The 18,154-nt window shown below is 36.7% G+C and overlaps 1 protein-coding gene across 10 annotated transcripts in view; it reads right to left on the bottom strand.

The window, feature by feature from the left end:
- GPHN (gephyrin) overlaps nucleotides 1–18,154 on the bottom strand; it is a 538,037-nt gene that overhangs the window by 135,348 nt on the left and 384,535 nt on the right. For all 10 annotated transcript variants that reach the window (XM_019969080.2, XM_070796736.1, XM_070796738.1 and 7 more), the window contains one exon: nucleotides 11,808–11,850. In XM_019969080.2, the coding sequence (XP_019824639.2) occupies nucleotides 11,808–11,850 (43 nt within the window). The remainder of the gene's footprint in view (nucleotides 1–11,807; nucleotides 11,851–18,154) is intronic.

The following is an 18,154-nucleotide window of genomic DNA, read 5'->3' as shown; positions in this document are numbered from 1 at the left end:
TCTCCCTCTGCTCCACTCCTCTTTCCTTTCAGCTGGTGAAAAACTTTCAAAACTCAGCTGCCTCTTAAAGTTTAACTTCCTTCAGAACAGAAAAAAATCCCTTGTGGTTGATTTTAAGCTCTCTTCTTCCTCTTGGCTGAGAGTCATCAACGACTTTCCAAAGCCTAGAAAGGGCACAGTGAATTTGCAGAGCAATTTGGAATAATTTTAAGAACATACCCGGGGGTTCCAGATCTCTAACAGTTAGTTCATGTTTGTGGAAGCTTGAGATGCAAAAAACTGTGAGAAAAGCCGAATGGGAAGAATCTGAAGGTAACTCGGAAGAATCTGGGCTTCTCTGGGCTCAGATGGTAAAGAATCTGACTACAGTGTGGGAGACTTGGGTTCAATCCCGAGTTGGGAAGATCCCCCGGAAGAGGGCATGGCAACTTACTCCAGTATTCTTGCCTGGAGAATCCCCACGGATAGAGGAGCCTGGTGGGCTATAGTCCATGAGATCGCAAAGAGTTGGACATGACTAAGCAACTAAGCACAGCACAGAAGAATCTAAATTGTGTAGTAAACCAGAGGGGTTTAGAAAAGCTATAGAAATTGGTCAAAGTCCTTTGGAGGAAAGGAGGCTATTCCCAAAGTCCTTCCTGAGAAAGTACACTGGGCTCTGAGTTAGTCTTACAAGCAAGGAAAGGATAACTCAGGAGACTTTAGGGACAGGCTGTTTAATAGTTTTAGACAGCACTCAGGAGTAGATGTTAAAGCAGATGTGACTCCTAAGTCTCTCCTAGATTTTTGTAAACAGTCTTAAGCAACATGGGGGATACAGTATACAAGCAAAAAATGATATAGGAAATAATGCCTTTGCTAGAGCTCAAGCACCTTGCTGAATATTTTGAGTCTTAGAATAAAAACAAAATAAAACTCATAAATAAATTGCTAGCGTTACAGACAAAACAACTAGATGTTCCTACCAGGGTCAGTAAATCTCAAAAGACGGAATCTCTTGATAAAGACACTTATCAATACTATATAAAAAAGGACATCAAAAATGAACTGTCTTGTGTTAGCTAACTGTCTTGTCTTTTAGCTAAGAAGCTAAAAGGAAAAAAAAATATAGTGAGTTTTGAAGATTTTTTCTTTTATTCTTAAATTTCCAGGGAGAAATTTATATAAATATTAAAGGACAACCTTGCCAAAAAGTTTTTTTAATTGATATAGAGGCATACACTATTAGTCTTTCTTTTTTTTTTGAAAAGAACAATTTAAAATTTATTTATGTATTTATTTTTGGCTGTGCTGGGTTTTCACTGCTGTACAGGCTTTCTCTGGTTGCAGAGAGCAGGGACTACTCTCTAGTTGCAGTGTGCAGGCTTCTCATTGAGGTGGCTTCCGTTGCTGGGGAGCACAGGCTCTAGGACATGTGGGCTTCAGCAGGTGCTTGCACATGGGCTCAATAGTTGTGGTTCCTGGGCTCTACAGCGTTTTGGTGCACAGGATTAGTCTCCGTGGCATGTGAAATCTTCCTGGATCAGATTCAAACCCATGTCTCCTGCACTGGCAGGCAGATTCTTTACCACTGAGCCACCAGGAAAGCCCCCACTATTAATCTTAAAAATCTCTCCCTTCAGGTAAAAAACACTCTGAAAAAAATTCAGAATGTTTCACAAATACTCCTTTTGTTAGTTCTACTTCATTCATAACTGTTACCTTTGGACATTAAACAAAAGAACAGTCTTTCTTCTTCTGAGATATCGTACCTGCTAGCTTGCTAGGCAGGCTGTACTGTATAAATGGAATTGTTAGATTAAATACTTTCCTGATGGTTTCTTTCCTGAAGTCCCAAAGGACTCCCTTATTTGCAAAGAGATAATGGCTAATTGGAAATTGATTTACCAGTATTTTTGTGCTTAAGTTGACCCTAAAATGAAGATCTAGAGGAGATCCCAAGCTTTTTCATTCTGTGAGCAAAAATTTGATGAAAATAGGGAGGATTACTGGGGCTGAAGCTATTAATGTTCAAAATAAACCACTGAAACCTATACCCTAAAGCGTAAAATACTCTCTTGAACCAGAAGCTCAGTTCAGTTCAGTCGCTCAGTTGTGTCCGACTCTTTGCGACCCCATGAATTGCAGCACGCCAGGCCTCCCTGTCTACCACCAACTCCCAGAGTTCACCCAAACTCATGTCCATCGAGTCGGTGATGCCATCCAGCCATCTCATCTTCTGTCGTCCCCTTCTCCTCCTGCCCCCCATCCCTCCCAGCATCAGAGTCTTTTCCAATGAGTCAACTCTTCGCATGAGGTGGCCAAAGTACTGGAGTTTCAGCTTTAGCATCAGTCCTTTCAAAGAACATCCAGGGCTGATCTCCTTCAGAATGGACTGGTTGGATCTCCTTGCAGTCCAAGGGACTCTCAAGAGTTTTCTCCAACACCACAGTTCAAAAGCATCAATTCTTTGGCACTCAGCTTTCTTCACAGTCCAACTCTCACATCCATACATGACCACAGGAAAAACCATAGCCTTGACTAGACGGACCTTTGTTGGCAAAGTAATGTCTCTGCTTTTGAATATGCTATCTAGGTTGGTCATAACTTTCCTTCCAAGGAGTAAGCATCTTTTAATTTCATGGCTGCAGTCACCATCTGCAGTGATTTTGGAGCCCAGAAAAATAAAGTCTGCCACTGTTTGCACTGTTTCCCCATCTATTTCCCATGAAGTGATGGGACCAGATGCCATCATCTTCGTTTTCTGAATGTTGAGCTTTAAGCCAACTTTTTCACTCTCCTCTTTCACTTTCATCAAGAGGCTTTTTAGTTCCTCTTCACTTTCTGCCATAAGGGTGGTGTCATCTGCATATCTGAGGTTATTGATATTTCTCCCAGCAATCTTGATTCCAGCTTGTGTTTCTTCCAGCCCAGCATTTCTCATGATGTACTCTGCATATAAGTTAAATAAGCAGGGTGATAATAAACAGCCTTGACGTGCTCCTTTTCCTTCTTGGAACCAGTTTGTTGTTCCATGTCCAGTTCTAACTGTTGCTTCCTGACCTGCATACAGGTTTCTCAAGAGGCAGGTCAGGTGGTCTGGTATTTCCATCTCTTTCAGAATTTTCCACAGTTTCTTGTGATCCACACAGTCAAAGGCTTTGGGATAGTCAATAAAGCAGAAATAGATGTTTTCCTGGAACTCTCTTCCTTTTTCCATGATCCAGCGGATGTTGGCAATTTGATCTCTGGTTCCTCTGCCTTTTCTAAAACCAGCTTGAACATCTGGAAGTTCACAGTCCACGTATTGCTGAAGCCTGGCTTGGAGAATTTTGAGCATTACTTTTACTAGCAAAGCTGCTGCTGCTGCTAAGTCGCTTCATTCGTGTCCGACTCTGTGCGACCCCATAGACGGCAGCCCACCAGGCTCCGCCGTCCCTGGGATTCTCCAGGGAAGAACACTGGAGTGGGTTGCCATTTCCTTCTCCAATGCATGAAAGTGAAAAGTGAAGGTGAAGTCAGTCAGTGGTTTTCTACTCTTAGCGACCCCATGGACTGCAGCCTACCAGGCTCCTCCGCCCATGGGATTTTCCAGGCAAGAGTACTGGAGTGGGGTGCCATTGCCTTCTCCACTAGCAAAGCTAAAGAGACACTAAAACTAAGAGATAAAAGCAAACAGAGAAAAGATTCAACATATATTGTACTATTTTTTAAATTAATTTATTTATTTTAATTGGAGGATGATTGCTTTACAGTGTTTCTGTTAACACTTCTATCCTCCCAATCAAAAGGCTGAATAGGTGGGGATATGGATTTGTTCAGCAAATAGGGCCATAATAGAGTAATCACTTCCCACTTCCATGTAGTACTAATCCCCAAAACTATTTTATCTTCAGTGCCTCCTGAGGCTGCACATTTGACTGTGATTTATATTCTGCTTTCTTTAATGACTTTTTAGGTCAAAATAGTCAATATTTGCTTGCCTTCTCCTAAGAAAACACAAAATATATCTTGACATTTACATGGCAAAGATTTACTGAAACACTACTATTTTTCACAAGTCCTCAATCAGGACTTTCAAGATTTTGAATTTCCTTGTGATTCTATTCTTATTCAACATGGGGATAACTTTTTGTTGTGTTCTAAAGATAGAGTGAGCTCTAAGACTAATTCCTTCTATCCACTTACTTTTTCAACTCACAAAGAGGGTAAAATTTCCAAAGAGAAGTTACAATTTTGTCTAAATTCAGTACCCAGAACAGGATTTATCTCAAGGAACTAAATCTCTTAAAAAATTTCCCATGTCAGTAACAAAGAGATAATTAAAAGGATTCGTGAGTTTCACTGACTATTGCAGGCAATGAGTTCCCAACTTTCCTGCAATTGCCATGCCAATTTAAGACTTAACCAAGTACTTGGAAAGGGAACCTCTTCCCTGGGCCCTAAACATGAACAGGCCTTTTGTGAGTTAAGATTAGCTCCTCACTTACTGCCTACCTAATGAACAACACTTCATCCTTAGACTGATCCCTTGCCAGAGGCAAATCTTCCCAGATGGCAGAACTCTGTGAGCACACCAGAAGTTTCAGTTAGCTACAGATAAGAAAGTTAATATATTTATTGGCAGTGGACATGCTTTTGGGTTATTCTATGATTCTGAAATGCTTTGGAAACAAGGAACTATTCTTGACCTCAGCAGGAATCTCAATTAAGAATGGTTAGCAATTTATAGAATCTTTAAGTGCTCTAATGCTTCCTGAGGAAGTGGCTATTATAAAAGTAGGGGCTCAAACAAAAGGAGATAATATGGAGCCTAGAGAAAATGTCTTGACTAATCATCATGCCAGAAAGACAGCCCTCACTGAAATTATAGCCCTTATAATACCCCAAAGAACTAACTCTTTGATTTAACAGCAAATTGAGTTCAAAGCCTGAATTACAGAATGCCAGCGATCAGCTCCAGAGTCACAAAAAAAGGTACTAGGAGAAAGCTGTGTGTAAATTGCACTGTTAGCTATTTAGTAGCTCTGAAGGACCCCAAATGGAATCTCGTTATAATTTTATATGAAGTTATCCACCAGTGAAAGAAGAAACTTGCCACTGTACATAATTAACATTGATGGGAAAGTGTTACTCTCTCATCTGTCACCAATATAATCCTGGTAAGAAAAGCAGTACATGGGTAAGAGCCCAAACCTCAGGGCACCCTTAAACATCTCCAAATGGGTTTCATAAAGCTACTGTCTGGGTTTTGAATATGATGTAGTCATTGTTCACTTATAACTGGGATGGTTTAAAGCCTTTCCTTGATAGAGAGCTACAACTCTAGTAATAGCAAAAGTTTCTTGATTTCATGTTCCCAATCCAGACAATTCTGACCTTTCTCTCTAGTGATGGAGGCATCTATTTTACTAGGCCTATTACTAAAGACTTTTGGAAAGTCTTCACACTTACTAAGATACTTTACTGTCAACTTTACCCTCAATCTTCAGGAAAGGCAAGAGAGCACAAACATAGATCTAAATATCAGATCAGCTAAATTCAGAGATTCCTGAACTTCCATGGCCTAAGGTATTGTCTTTAATAACAATGAGATAAAATCTTTCTGTGGTTCCATCAACTCTCCCACATACACTGAGGAATATCATCTTCATTCCAAATTCCACATTAGTGCAATCAGACATGGCTAAGTATTGCAAGGAATTATTCATGCCATACACCAAGTCTTATAAGTAGGTACAAGTACCCTTTCCTCAATACCCTTTAAAATAACACTTGCATGACCTGAAGCCCAGATAAGTCATCTTTTGGAAAAGACATCAGAGAAAAACAACTCCAGAACCCTACTAAATCTTATCAAGTACTGTCAGTAAGGAGCACAGTAATACAACTCTAAAAGTTTGATCTTTGGATTCATGGCTTTCAAGGAGGCATAATCTAACCTGAATTTGTGGATTTTTAAGCTGAGGAGTTTTTAGAAATCCTCTACAAACAGACAATTCTCTGAAAGAGACATCTTCCATTCAAGACCATTGACCACATGTTTGTAGAGAGGTTGTACCCAAGGTGCATAGAATAAGGCAGTGGATTTCTACATTTTCATCTGCATTGTATTATTTATTTTTATTATTTTCCTCCTTTTCTCTCCATGGTTTAATGCTCCTTTTAACTATGTTATCTAAATCGCCCTATTCTATAGAGCACTTCATTTGCATCTTCAATCATTCATACTTGGCTGTTATTCACCTGTGAACTAGCTAACGCATACAACCAAACTGGCTTTGCACGACCTTATTTTTTTTGGTAGCCACCCAGATTCCTTTGGTTCCAGTTCCTGATAATGAATCTTGGTTTCCTATGGAACTATACTCAACTATTAGGTGATTTTTCTGATGACAAACTATATATCAGGTCAAAGAGATGGAAATCTAAAACGTTCTCTTAGGTCACACCTAGAAGACAAGATTCTTGACATCACCAAAATAATTCTCTTAAGATTTTTGGTGGGAATTAGTTTTTGTAACCAAACTTTAATAGAAATGGAACTTGTAAGGGAATTAAGAAACAACAATGTATTATTTGGAAGCTGTCATACTTTTATACAATGTACAAGTTAAGATATTATTGATATTTCTCCTTTATTTCAGATCTTCTAAATGGTCTCAACACTTTAAATTTTTTATTATATGGTGCAGAATTATTTTTGATGACTGGCTCCAAATGTTATAACATATCTGATAAGCACATAGTGGTATTTTAGGGCTTCCCTGTGGCTCAGACAGTAAAGAATCTGCCTGCAATGCACCAGACGTGGGTTTAATTCCTGCTGGGAAGATCCCCTGGAGGAGGGAATGGCTACCACTCCAGTACTGTTGACTGAAGAATTCCATGGACAGAGGAGCCTGGCAAGCTATAGTCCAGGGGGTCGCAAAGAGTTGGACATGACTGAGTGACTGACGCTTTAACTTTTACTTTAAGGGTATATTGGCCCCAAATAGGTCACTGCGTATTCTCCAATGACTGGTATTCGATTTGTGGTACAAAAGCCTGCTAGCTACTACTCACAGACTGGATATGATCTTTCTGAACTGATGCTGCCATTCAGTAGAGTCCCCAACATCATCCAGGATCCATTTTAAGCCATTGTTTTCTTTTTGAAGAAAGAAAAAGATTGTCAGATAGTTTAATTTTTATAAAAGTAGGAAAATTGGACCTTGATTTAAGAATAGAAATCTTGATCACTCCAGGGAAATTCTGGCTTTCTTTCTTCCTTTCTCAAGCGTCTTTAACTTCAAGCTTTACAAGAGGCCCAGAAAATATGGAGTGTGCTACCTGCTCTGATTCAAAGGTGAGCAAGATAATGCTTTTTCATACTGTTCCTGAGGTCTGTATGGTTAAAGCAATGGTTTTCCCAGTAGTCAGGTATGGATGTGAGAGTTGGACCATTAAAGAAGGCTGAGCACTGAAGAACTGATGCTTTCAAACTGTGGTACTGGAGAAGACTCTTGAGAGTACCTTGGACAGCAAGGAGATCAAATCAGTCAGTCCTAAAGGATATCAACCCTGAATTCATTGGAAGGACAGGTGCTGAAACTGAAGCTCCATTACTTTGGCCACCTGATGCAAAGAGCTGACTCACTGGAAAAGACCCTGATGCTGGGAAAAATTGAGGCAAGAGGAGAAGGGGACAATAGAGGATGAGATGGTTGGATGGCATCACTGATGCAATGAACATGAGTTTGAGAGGCTCTGGGAGATAGTGAAGGATACGGAAGCCTGGCATGCTGTCGTTCACTGGGTTGCAAAGAGTCAGATATGATTTAGCGACTGAACAACAAAAGATAATGCCACCAAGACTAAAGAACTCCTCACTTGAAATGTTCATGAAATTACAAGGGCAATGGCTCAACTGCTTTAGATATAATATTTGCCTTTCAAGGAAAAACATGTGCTACTTTTAAGTAAGAGTGTTGTTTTCACAAGCTTTTATACTTCTCTGGGATCACTGATATCACAGGACCCCAATCTCTGAGATCTAATGCCTCAGGATCTGAGGTGAAGCTGATGTAATAATAACAGAAACAAAGTGCACAATAAATGTAATGCACTTAAAATCATCCTGAAACTATCCCCATGCCCCTTGGTATGTGGAAAAATTGTCTTCCAGCACCATTTATGGAACAGACTTTTTTCCACCGAATATTGCTCCCTTTGCTCCCCTGACAAATATTGGTTGACCATATATGACTGGATTTATGAATGGGCTCCTGATTCTGTCTCACTGGTCTATGTCTATTGTCTGTTTCTAGGCCAGAACCATATGATTTGACTATTACAGAAATGCCATTGCACTCTTGATAGGTACAGTCTACTGTCTATAAGTGGCTTTAGGCAGTGTGAACATTTTAACAATATTAACTTTTCCAATCTATGAATCCATATAGTCAAAACTATGGTTTTTCCAGTAGTGATGTACAGATGTGAGAACTGAACCATAAAGAAGGCTGAGCACCAAAGAATTGATGCTTTCAAACTGTGGTGCTGGAGAAGACTCTTGAGAGTCGCTTGGACAGCAGGGAGATCAAACCAATGAAGCCTAAAGGAAACCAACCCTGAATATTCATTGAAAGGACTGGTGCTGAAGCTGAAGCTCTAATACTTTGGCCACCTGATGCAAAGAGCTGACTCACTGGAAAAGACCCTGATGCTGGGAAAAACTGAGGGCAGGAGGAGAAGGGGGAGACAAAAGACGAGATGGTTGGATGGTATCAATGACTCAATGGACATGAGCTTGAGCAAACTCTGGGAGATAGTGAAGGACAGGGAAGCTTGGTGTGCTGCAGTCCATAGGGTTGCAAAGAGTCAGACACACTTAGCAAATAAACAATAACAAATCTATGAACAAAGGATACCTGCCCATTTATTTGTGTCTTTGAATTCATACATCAATGTCTTGTAGTTTTCAGTGTAGAGATCTTTCACTTCCGTGGTCACACTTATTCCTAAGTATTTCATTGTTTTTGAAGCTATTTTCTTTCTTCTTCAGATAACTGATTGTTAAGAGCATAGAAATGCTACTGAATTTTTTATGTCAATTTGGTATTCTGTAACTTACTGAATTTGTTGATACATTTTCTTTTTTTGATAGAGTCTTTAGGATTGTCTTCATATAAAATCATGTCTTCTGCATATATGGACTATTTTATTTCTTCCTTTACAATTCTGATGCTTTTTATTTCTCTTTCTTGCCCAACTGCTCTAAGACTTCTAGTAATATGTTAAGTAGGTATGATGAGAGTGAGCACCACTGTATTGCTCCTGACCTTAGTGGAAAAGCTTCTAATTTTTCACCATTGCATATAAAGTTAGCTGTGAGCTTATCATATATGGCCTTTATTATTTCTTCTACTGGAGAAGGAAATGGCAACCCACTCCAGTATTCTTGCCTGGAAAATCCCATGGACTAGGAGCTGGCAGGCTATTGCCTATGGGTTCACAAAGAGTTGGATATGATTGAGCCACTTTCACTCACTCAGTCTTTCCATATCTATAAATTTGTTGAGTTTTTATCATGAACAAATGTTGAGTTCTGTCAAATGCTTTTTCTGTGTCTACTGAGATGATTGTATGATTTTTTCTTTGACTTTATTAATGTTAATTAATGCATCACATTTATTATTTGCATATATTGAGTTGTCATTGCATCCCAGGGATAAATCTTACTTGATCATAGTGAATGATCTTTTTAATGTACTGTTAAATTTAGTTTGCTAGTATTTTATTGAGATTTTTGCATCTGCATTCATCAGGGATATTGACCTGCATTTTTCTTTTCTTGCAGGATCTTTTTCTAGCTTTGTTATCAGGGTAATGCTGACCTTAAGAAATGAGTTTGGAAATGTTCCTTCCTCTTCAATTTTTGGGAGGAGTTTGAGAAAGATTGGTGTTAATTCTTCTTTAAATAATTGGAAAAATAAGCAGTGAAGCTGTTTCTCCTTGGCTTGGGAAGATCCCCTGGAGAAGGGAATGGCTACCCACTCCAGTATTCTGGCCTGGAGAATTCCATGGACTGTATAGTCAACGCAATTGCAAAGAGTCAGACATGACTGAGCAACTTTCACACAAGTAAGTACTGAGATTAAGAAGTTCAGAAATAGAATAGCTTATGATGAAAAAGTCCTGAGTGTGGTTATAGGCATGAGTTATTAAAGCAGTATTGAGAGGAAAGACCTTGAACTTGTAGAACTCACAGAACTAAGAGGCTACAATGTAGGATGGACTCTCTACATGCATCTACATGACTATTTCATCCTAAGAAAAGATGAACAGAAAAATATGGACCATCATAATGTCCATCTGACTAACAGCCAACAAGTCAGTAAGAGCGTAACTGAAATGAAAGCAGTTCTAACAGCACAAAGATCCATGACAGAGGTGAAAAAAATTTCAAAGAAATCTGTTCTCAATACAAAATTATTTTTGTTCTGAATCATCACTATCACTGTCAATGATCCACAATCATCTCAGGATCAACACTGAATGGAAATTATACAGCAATCATGAAAAATGTCACTTTAAAATGTTATTTATTGCTATTGTTTTATTTTAGTAAATATTCAATCATCACTTCTCTGACTCTTAGTTTTCTCAATCTTAGGTCTTAAGAAGGAATTACAGGACTTTACATCTTCTATAATTGAAAAGCCTCCCTCAGATTCACATGTCTGTCAGACATTATGAAAACTCACAAAAGTATAAAAGTTAAACAAATCTGTTTGCATTTATTTTTATATAACTCTAACATGAAGTCTCTGGGCAAAGAACTAACAGTGTGTTTGCCTAATAGCTCAAGGTTTTCAAGCTAAGGTAGCAGATTTCACAACACAGAAGTCAGAAAATTTTACGTTAAAGTAAACAAAATAAAACAAAATTTTACCTATTTGAAGTTTTCCATTGACTTTTTTTTTTGATTATTAAATAATACAGACATTCTGCTGGAAACAGAAACCATTCCATTTACTAAAACTCCCAGTGGTATAAGTAAGGACCAATTTCAGTATGGCCCTCCTGTACTTCTTTTCTTGACAATGATCAGGAAGAAGACAGTGATATCATTAAGTGACAGAGAACAATATCTAAAAAATTAGCATTTACACAGCACTTTTCTCATAGAATCCCAAAGCTTTCAAAGTATAACCATTGATGTCATTTCATTTCAAGGATATAGGTAAGGAAAAGCTATTTATATTTCCTTCTTATAAGATAGGAAAATAAATAATACACAAAGTCAAATTACTTCCATGCAAATGTTATTGGTGACAAAACAGAAAAATAAAATTATGGTTTCTTCATCCTTGGTTTAGGGCATTATGTTCTAAAACATGCTGCCTGTGAAGATAAGATCTTTTAGAAATTCATAGTTACAAAATGATTATGATGTATCCTCTTAGGAATCTTTGTTTCTTTTTTAGTTAGATTCATTTAGTGTGTTTATATTATTTTAGTCTGTTCTCAAATAACTTTTTGGCAGTGCTGCAATTAAAGAGGGCTGTCATGTTTGAGTCACAGAGGAGCTCATTTCTATCCTAACCAGTAGTGTTATCGAAGTTCTGATGTCAGCTTGCAAAAACAACTGGTATAAGGGAAATATTCATTAATATATTGATAACGATATTTTTAGAAGGCAAAGCTCTAAAATTCGTATTCTTGACATTAACTTTCCCCATTGTTTTACTTCATTCTTTCACTAAAATGTCATTTTTAGCTTTCCTTCTGGCTGAACCCCAAGTTCTAATCCATTAGTCCATCTGAAATAATGATATACTCACTGGCTCTGAGAATGTTCTCCTTGCTGCTGCACCTGGACTGGACCTGCAGAGAGAGCATAAACTCAGTAATTTAGGGCTCATGACAAAGACAGACAGATATGTATGCATATTTAATGGGCAAACTCCTGAGGTCTAGGAGCAAAGGCTTTATGTATCGCACATACCATAACATGTAAATAAAAATGTTAGTTTTTTCCATATAGTTTTAACTTATCCTTTTCTTACTTAAAGAAAGGACTGATTTCTAGAAAAAAAATGGGGCACAATACTGTAAATGGGACAAGGGTAAAAGTAAAGGCATTTTAAAATTGATGTGTATTTGAAATTAGTATATGGGGAAAAATTTAAATTACCACATATTCAATTGTGAATTCAGTTCCTTAATAGTAAAGGCACTGTGCATATCTCTTGACTAAAATAATAATGCAATTCAAGTAATAAAGTTGTAATTAAAGAGTCCTTGATAGTCATTTTTAGTTACATATGTTAATGAGGGGAAAAGAGAAATTATGAAATTAAAGTCATTAATTTGCCAGTTCTTAAGTGTGTAGATATATTAATCAGAAACTAATGCTGATTCAAATATTTCAAAGTGGAACATTCTTTTAAATATTGCAAAACTAATGAATTCAAGAGCCATGTTTGATGACACTGACACTTGTTAATTTCAGAGGAAGCAGTTTAAACACCTCTTCTTCCCACTCCACAGCAGCTTGCCCCAAATGGTATACACAACAAATTAACTTCTATTGCTTAACACAGTCTACTATTGTAATGAAACAAATTATGAAAGGAATGTTGCAACTTAGGGTGGGTTATGGTTGTCCTTCCCTGAAAAAAACAAGTGTTAATGTTTAAAGAAAGAACAACATTAATTAAAAAATCACAAACATACACAAGAAAAACACACACACACATACCAAAAAAAAAGAAAGAAAAAAAGGGGAAAAATAATTCCAGATGTTAAAGTTATTCTCTTTTGGCCCAGATTGTTTAATTAGTTTTAAATACACTAGAATGAAGAAACTAGTCTGGAAGATAACATTCTTAAATGCTTTACTTACAGTTTTATTGAATAACAATTCTGGACCAAATGGGAAAAATATTAATGACTACTTAAAATAATACAGGAAGGAAGACACGAGAGCAAGGAAAAGAAAAAGGAGAGAGAGAGGCTTGAGTAAATCTAGAAGATAGAAAAGAAACTATGGCCTTATAGAAAGGGACAATATGTAAGTGCAGAATATTCTGCTATTTCTTATTGAAAATTTATACCAAGAGAGTAAGAATGACTAATGAACTTGCTTCAAAATAAAAAGCAAGTTGGCATACCATGGAATGAAAATAAGTGTTAACTATATCACTACAGCCTTAAAGGAGAAAAGAAACAAATACTAATAGACAAATAATAGATAAGCTTAATAAAGAGATAAACTACATTTTAAAAAGCCATTCAAAGAACACAAGAGATACTTAAAAGAGTGAGAGAAAAATCTGGGATAGAGAAGGAAAAGAAAGGGGGAAATGTTAAAAGACAAAAACAGTTCAAGGAAGTCAAATGGAAGTCAAGAAGGTCTTCAACAAGATGTAGAAACGGAAGGAGCCCAAACCCATAGCGCAAAGCAATGTTTGCGAATGGAAAGCAGCTCCTTTGATCAGTAATAGTTACTCTTAAGTCGTAGCCTCTATTCCTCCAGAGTTCATCTTTAAGCCCTTCCAATCTAGAGTGGAGCTAGTGTATGGATAGAAACAAGAGATTTACAATGAACAGAGCAGTTCAGATGAGTAGTTCAAATTGTCTCATCAAATGTTTCAACAGATTATATATTGTGTAAATGGAAATGGAGGTGAAGTACTAGCTGTTTTTACCAAAAAAGCGAACCAAACCAAAACCACAATAAAAAAACAAAACAAACAAAAAAACCCTCTCCCTTCCTTAGGTGGCTTAAAAAACAAAAAATTCATTCATAACATGAATTTAATAAAGAAACTCAAGTCTTGCTTTGTGGCACATAAGTTTAGAATGATACATTTCAAACACTTTTGGAAAGAGAAATTTGGATGATGAAACAAATTCAAATTTTTAAATCTGTGAATTTAGGTTCAAAAATTGCCAACATCTGTATAACCAATGTTTTCTTATTTATATTACATTGGCTATTCGACTCAAATTTGAGGGAAATTACTTTCAAATTAGCTTAGTGATTTTGAGTATACATTAAAAAATTAAGGAAATTAAATTAAAACATTTTAATACTTGTGCATGCAATAAATGCCCCTTATTTTTGTACCATGAAACTGGTTGTTTTTTTAATATTGACTTAATTTTATAAAATCCCAACAGGAAGACTTTGCTTAGCTCACAATGTAATGGGGTTTACTTAAAAGGATAAAGATGAAAAACAACTACTGTTTTTGTTCTCACAATGTTAAGTCGCTTTAGTCATGTCCGACTCTTTGCAATCTTATGGACTAAAGCTTGCCAGGCTCCTCTGTCCATGGGATTCTCCAGGCAAGAATACTAGAGTGGGTTGCCATTTTCATATTGTAAGAACAATATGGACTATAAAGAAGGCAATACAGGTCTGTCTTGAGTTCTATGGTTTTTTGTTATTGTTTTCCTTTATCTTACCCAATTTGTCAAGGATTAAAAATGAAAAGTATGGCCTTGGATGATCTATTACTTTATTCTACTGTATTTCGTTATTTTACTAAAATTAACATTTTTGGTATTGACAATTCCCCTTTTAATTGAAATAAAAACTAAAATCATGTGTAGAAACAGTATAATACATTAAAGTTAACGGAGGAAATAAAAAACACAAGAGACTTACTGAAAATTTAGGCAATTAATTTACTAATCAAGACTGCTTTCAGAAATCAAATAACTCATTTAATTCATTTCAACATGTGTTTACATATATAATTTTTGCTGAAGATCACATTGTCCATTAAGAAATCTTAAGCCATGAAACAGAAAACAAAAGGGGGAAGAGCACATAATAAATGGTAAGGAAAAAAAGTGAAAATGCTTTAAACAAAGCTGAGGAAACTTTAACAACCAACCACAATCTTTAGATACAGTTAGAGAAGTGACTTACCTTATGCTTAGGTCATAACAAGAATAGCACAGTGTTTAAAGTCAGCTCTTCATTATGGGAGGTACAATTGAAAGCCATAGGTTATAATAACATGAATTGCTACACAGAAATGAAGACTTGTTCAGCCCAACATGAAAAGCTAACTCTTATGGGAGAACATTTCAACTTATGTTTAATGCAACATGAAGAACATTTGAGGGTGTAAACATCAAAACACATGAATCTTACAACAATAAGAGAGAGACAGCCCAATCTCTCAGGAACACAGAAGATTTAATCTGTGACACATAAGGGAAGGCACATCACTCTAACATTGAAAGATGCATGCATAATATATAAGCATCTACTGACAGCCCCCACCCCCAACCCCCACCCACTTGTACACACACAGGCCCACTAAGATACAGGGAAAGAATGTAGTGCCAAGCTGTTATGAAGGAAGCAGGACACACGGAAGCGCAGCAGTGGTCAAGTGATTTGAGAGGTGTTCTTCCCTTAAACCATCCCATCACCATGCTTATTTTAAAGAAGCCAGGAAAAGACCCCCTTCAATGCTGCAGTAGCTACGAGCCCCCAGCTTGAAGCTAGTGTATGGAATTTTGATCACCGTTCCCTGCGATGTCAGGGGCTCTCCAGTGGAAGCCAGTTGTGCAATACCAGTTAGTGGGGTACAAATGTGTGAATAACAAACACCCTTTCCCTTCTGCATTTCACAGAAGTGAGGGAGGAGAGAAACAAAATAAAACCCATGTTAAGAATAGGTTCATAACAATATAAAGATGTATAAATATTAAAATGGAGACTACACTTGATTGCAGGTTAATCAACTCAGGTTTCATAAAACTGACTCTCTTTTGCTGCTCACCAGGTTAATTTGCATTCTTTTTCCTTGAAAATACTTGGAATAAATCTACACAATATGGCTCATATTTAAAGATTCTGAGCAGTTGGTCAGGTGGGGGCAAAGCCAAGAATAAAACAAATCATCTTCTTTGATGAACATTAAGAAAGCCCTCTTTATTTTTAGCACGATTTTACTGGCTGGCAGTTACATTTTAAATTAAAAAATTAAGCTTCTGTATTTAATTTGGCTTTATTTACATTTAATTTTGCTGTATATATGCTTACTTATACAATCTGAGAAATTCTATGTCAATGGTTTGTTTTAAATTTTAATATTTAAATTTTAAAAAGCAAATAATAAGGATGACTACCTATTTAAAAACTGTAAGACTCCTATGTACTTTTCTCTACCGTCAATTAGACTTTTTTTTTTTTTTACAATGAGCTGTTCCTGTCAATAATATGGTTGTATTGGCTTATTACAAAAAATTTCACCTTTGGTTTTCTTTTATTGATGAGAGTAGTTAACTTGACCTGCTTTATTTTTTGTCTGAGACGTGTTTTAATTCATGTGTGGTATACAATTTAGTTAGCAGATTTTTATTTTTTAAAGATCATTTACTTATATTACCATTTTCTCTTCCTCATCCTATTCTTAGCAGTCCAGAATATCTTGACCTTTCCTTTAGCACGTCTTTATCATTTTAGGCTCTAGGCTCTCCCTCCTTTAATCTTACTTTCTTCACTGGAAAAATAAAGGCTGTTATGGGACTCAAAGGAGATAGTACCTGTATCAGTGATTTTAAACTATAAAGGTGGAAACAAGTACCAGTGGTTGTTATGATCAGTGGAGCCACTGACAACTGTGAAATAATTCTGAATTATATACCCTCTTCATTATAACTTCCCCATCAGCTCAACATGGAGGCAAACTCTTATTTTTGATGGAAAGAAAAAAAGACCTCAACGTACAGTTATATGCTTTTCTCAATAGGAATTGAGGAAAACTTTTTGGAAATGACATAGCCATATAGCTATATGTATACTGGTAGGAATGAAAACCATACAATCTAAGGCATGGAGAAATGTCTGAACTAGCTCATCTAGATTATTTCTTGTACTCCTGAGCTTTTAGTCCTTAGACAAGCTACTTCCTATACTGCTGCTGCTGCTTCGCTTCAGTCATGTCCGACTCTGTGCGACCCCATAGATGGCAGCCCACCAGGCTCCGCCATCCCTGGGATTCTCCAGGCAAGAACACTGGAGTGGGTTGCCATTTCCTTCTCCAATGTATGAAAGTGAAAAGTGAAAGTGAAGTCGCTCAGTCATGTCTGACTCTAGCGACCCCATGGACTGCAGCCTACCAGGCTCCTCCATCCACGGGATTTTCTAGGTAAGAGTACTGGAGTGGGGTGCCATTGCCTTCTCTGACCTCCTATACTATTTGTTCTTTAAGATACAGTTTAAATTGTATCTGGGGCAAAAAATATTCCTTAGTTCCTCAACTAGAAAGAATTTCTTTTTTCCTTGAACTCTGTAACAGCCTTATTCAGACAGAATTCAGCTATTATAAAGTTCACTTAAGTACACATTTGATAGCTTTTAATAGATCTATCTGGCTGTATAATCATTACCATAATCTAGTTTTAAGTTTACCTAAATTCTTAAAGCCTTTTAACTAAACTTCTATTGTAAGAGTTATCATAGTTACTTTCATTCCAATTACTGACGTTGGCCCCCAAATATACTGTACATTTTTGGAGGGAAAAGGACCATGACTTTAATTCTCTTTATATTTCTTACTATATCAAATATGGTGCTTTATACAGAGTAAATATTTGTCAACTCTGAATGTTTATTTTGTAGTAATTATATATTTTTTCAATCCCAGCAGATTCAAATTTATTATTTACAGTGTAAGTACGATCATAGCTATTACTGTAGTATTGTAAAATGTTTATTTGGACCTGCCAATATTAAGAGAGATAACATGAAAAAGATGTGGATTATAGCAAAGAAATAACCTACAGAATGACTGTAAGAATTAGGAAAACAGATTACTATTAATACTGCTTAAGTTTAATCAAATAGTGACATTTGGAGTCCAATAAAGGTTTTAGGTCAGGTTAAGAAGATTTCTTATTTCCTAAGAGAACAGGATGTTTTGTATCTCATAGGTCAGCTCACTAGAATGATAGAGATATTTGATGTATCACAGTCCTTTGGACATTAATTTCTCTACCTTATTAAACTTATTTAAGAGTAATCTATCTTTGAAAGAACAAACTTCACTGAATATCATTTATTCATAAAAGTAAAATTTAAGAGGAGAGAGAAAAAGGACCTCAGATTACTTGCCTCTTTAGCCTACCATGAATGAAAGGAAAGAAAGGATTGATTTGA

Source organism: Bos indicus, chromosome 10 (genome assembly GCF_029378745.1).
Source record: "Bos indicus isolate NIAB-ARS_2022 breed Sahiwal x Tharparkar chromosome 10, NIAB-ARS_B.indTharparkar_mat_pri_1.0, whole genome shotgun sequence".
NCBI classification, from domain to species: Eukaryota; Metazoa; Chordata; class Mammalia; order Artiodactyla; family Bovidae; genus Bos; species Bos indicus.
This window is presented reverse-complemented; position numbering and strand designations above follow the sequence as displayed.